The sequence below is a fragment of the Alternaria novae-zelandiae genome, assembly GCF_023758075.1.
Source record: "Alternaria novae-zelandiae strain BMP 2774 chromosome Unknown scaffold_13, whole genome shotgun sequence".
In the NCBI taxonomy this organism is placed as follows: Eukaryota; Fungi; Ascomycota; class Dothideomycetes; order Pleosporales; family Pleosporaceae; genus Alternaria; species Alternaria novae-zelandiae.
Genome location: NW_026056973.1, coordinates 773,807 through 777,466, shown reverse-complemented (window position 1 = coordinate 777,466; position 3,660 = coordinate 773,807). Strand labels below are relative to the sequence as shown.

Sequence of the window (3,660 nt, the reverse complement as noted above, 5' to 3'; positions counted from 1 at the left end):
AAGAGAGAGGGAAGGCAGGTGCTGAGGTCACTTTGAGGGCAGGCAGGAGGGGCGGTGATGAAGCAGTCGCAGTCGTGTTCCCCACGCTACACGCTGGGGTTCGCGAACCAGCAGCGCAAAGCTCTGAGACCCCAAACAACAAGTCAGTTACACACTGCAGTATGGATAATATGAGGCAGCAGGCAAAATATAGGAGGTCCCTGTGATATGTTTCAAACAGGAGACATTCCAAACTGTATTGTTCTACCGCATGATCAACGCCGCGCAATGCTATGAGAATTATCTATACTGGCTGAGCCCACCACCCTAAAGCTGCACCTGAAACTTCGGGTTCGTCCTGATCCTCTCACCATAGTACTTGAATAGAATCGGCACCGGGATAAACGCCACAGAGATGAACCCAAGTAGAGAATTTCCCCACCCCAACCCCAAAGCATCATACATGTTTAGTCCAGCGAGCGGCAGAAAGGCACCGAACATGGAGCGGAGAACGGTATTCGCTGCGATAGCAGACGCAGCGTGGACAGTAAACGCATCAACGAGGTAGGTTTGAATAGTCATCATAGCCGTCAGATTACCCAGACCGATGAACGAGGTAAAGATGATAGGGACGATCCAGTGGACTTTGTAGTATGTCGTCCATCCGTATACGAAGACACCGACGGGGAGTCCAATGGCACCGGGTAGGGTAAGGATAAGCGGAAGGCGGTGTTCAGGCTTGACGTTTCCTTTGGCTTTTTGCTTGACGATGATCTTGTCGGATAGGATACCGAGGGCTACCATACCAATGAACATGCCTACACCAACACCGATGTAGGATAGTCCGACGGCGCCGGAGGAAAAGCGGTATTGGCCCTCGAATACAAACGTGACAGTCGTGAAGAACAGATACAGGATACCGTAGTTGACAGCGACGTAGAGGGACATGAGACCGACAATGGGAGAAAGGAAGAGCATCTTCATCGGGCGCACAATAGCGCGAATGAAAATCTCTCTCGGCGGCAGATCCTGAGCAAGTTTCGATCTCAGATTCTCGTTCCCAGTTTCTTTCCGAAGGGCCTTTGTCTTGCGAGCGAGAATAGTAGGATGGTAGGATTCGCGGCCAACGAAAAAGAGCATGACGCCGAAGACGCCGCCGAAGATGGCGAGGATCCAGAAGACCCAGCGCCAGGATTGGTTCTCCACAAGGAAACCTCCGCATACAGGTCCGATGACAGGACCTAGAAGTGGTCCGACGGCCCACACGGCCATTGCACCAGCTCTTTGTTCAGGAGGAAACATGTCGGCGATTGTGCCGCCTCCGATAGTCAAGGGCGCGGCTCCGGCACACCCCGCTAGAAAACGGAAGCCCACTAACATGCCCATGGAATTTGATAACGCGCAGGCGATGTTGAAGACAACGAAGAGTGCGTTGCAGATGTTATACAGATGCATGCGTCCGTAGAGTTCAGACATGGGCGCGATGATCAGAGGTCCAATGGCGAACCCCAAGATGTACACTGAGACGACGAACGAGGCCATTATGTTGGAGGTTTCGTTAAAGGCACGGAGGACCTGGGGGACGCCGGGTGCGAAGAAGGAGGATGCGAGGGGAGTGATGAGGGTACAGGCACCCAGTGCGGTGATGATACCCCATTTCTTTTTCGCCGTCCAGTTTTGCGGGTTGGCGGGATCATTTGGCCCGTCCCAGTCGACGATGTTGGCGTCTCGTTCTTGTTCTGGTGGGGCGATGCTAGACATTGTTCGCTCGTCTGTGTGCGTTGAATGGGCGTGGCTGTCGATGCCCTTCTCTGGGTCTTTGGAGAATGAATCCTCAGGTAGTCTGCTGTCTGCATCATGGCCTTGTTCGTATGCTTCTTTGGTAGGTCCGTTAGGCAGATCTTGCGCATCCCGCGCGGGGTTTGGTAATGACGATGGCGTCGCCATTGTGGACGTTGAATATGGAGTGAACTGAAGGAGGAGTCGTTAGCATGTATTGGACACCGTGACGCATCTTCGCCCCTTCCGTGCCGTACGCACTGATGTGGCGTACTCGTGTTAGATTACTGCGTACATTGGCAGCCAGGAAAGAGAAGCAAGTCTTACCGAGTATACGGTATTACTGAGACAGTCGACTGGGAATAACCGCAAGAACGGAATACAAATCGAACAGTTTGTAGATCGACAGTCCGGAAGTCAAACTATCAGCACAAAGTGTTCTAGGCAGATATGGAAAGTAGATCTGAGAGAAAGGAAAGAAGTGATACCTCGTCTAAAGTGAACAGCAACAAAGGCTTACGTCGCAATCACGGACACAGAAATCCACGACCCTCCGCACGCGAAAGGGCTGCATGCCTAGACCTATGATGCGAGGGCGCAAAGCGGCAGGCGGTCCTACAGCGTATGCAGCGTATTCACCCTATCTCCACACCCTACACGGCGTTATGTCCGCGGATAGGCTAAACTGTTCAGAGCCATGGACAACGGATCGACGGCATTGTAGGATTCTGCACCAATAATATGGCGGGCGCGGGAGACGGTAGCCAGAGCATGGGGAGGCTTTGTCAAAGCTTGTTGGTTGGCATGGCGAGCTTGACAGCGCCCGCGAAATGGTGCCATCTCCCGAGCGTCGCTTGGCTGTAGGTGCGCGCGGAGGGTCGGATGGTCATCTCGGAGCTGGCGGGGCTTGGAGCAGTACTGTATTACTTTTGTAACACGAATTCCGTTCTTCGCAGAGACCAAGGCCCTTGACCTGGTTTCAGGCATTCGGGGTTGGGTCCGTCGCGCGTGTTCGTGCTACCACATTCGTCCGACGCGTGTGCCGCGGACCTGGTATGTAGTTTGGTTCCACGTCGAGCTCAAAGCGACGTTGCTATGGATCGTAAAACTAGTAGTAGCAATTTAGGCCTCTAGATGTGGTACCCGACGAAGCGAGTCGAGATGAGAGTACCGATGGCATTTGGTTAGTAGTACGCCGCCTTAGGAAGGCGACACAAAACACGTCTGACCTCGATATTGTCGTAAAACGCCCTGCAGCTGCATCGTTTGCCGTTCTGGGTATGCCTCTTGAGGTTTCTTGACAACGCGCAGATGTGAGCATAGGACGCAACGTCCATCGACCGATCCACTATCACCCGCAGAGAGTGAGGTCCCACTTGTCCCCAGAGTACGTGTCTTCCGCTGTCATCCGACCCATTCTGCAGATCTGTGGTGTGGGAACGGCTGGTAGTAGCTCCTTCGGTTCGAGCGTGTCTGCGAGGGCTGGCTATTGAGGGCAATCTCATCGGTGAAGATACCCATGCATCACTCACACTACAAGTCTCTTGAAGTGAAAGCAGTGTAATGGGCACAAGTTGGCATCGTGGCCGTCACGCTTTGAAAGATAGATCCTCAGATGCTGACGCTGGCGCATGACATCAGCACGGGGCTCTGAGCAGTCCTGTTTGTACAATGGATATAGAGTGGAAACTTTTGATAGATGGGAATAAGAGTGTCTATCATTTCATCGTAGGCAGCTGCTCTAAGAGCTCCCAAGTTCGTTGCCCATTTCATCCATTCATCTACTTCGGCTAGCCAGCCACATCAGCCGTGTGTATGTATATGCGCCAGAACGCCTTGCTTTGCCATTTATATTACAGAAAGAAGAGATTCATCCGCTTCATCCAATCTATCAGGGTATCT

The 3,660-nt window shown here is 52.7% G+C and overlaps 1 protein-coding gene across 1 annotated transcript; it reads right to left on the bottom strand.

Moving 5' to 3' along the window:
* Positions 1–306: 306 nt before the first annotated feature.
* On the bottom strand, positions 307–1,926 carry J4E88_006775 (uncharacterized protein; the record flags this gene model as incomplete). The annotated part of the gene is made up of 1 exon (XM_049400397.1): positions 307–1,926. One exon carries the CDS (start codon positions 1,924–1,926, stop codon positions 307–309), a length of 1,620 nt encoding a protein of 539 aa, XP_049254016.1.
* Positions 1,927–3,660: the final 1,734 nt, after the last annotated feature.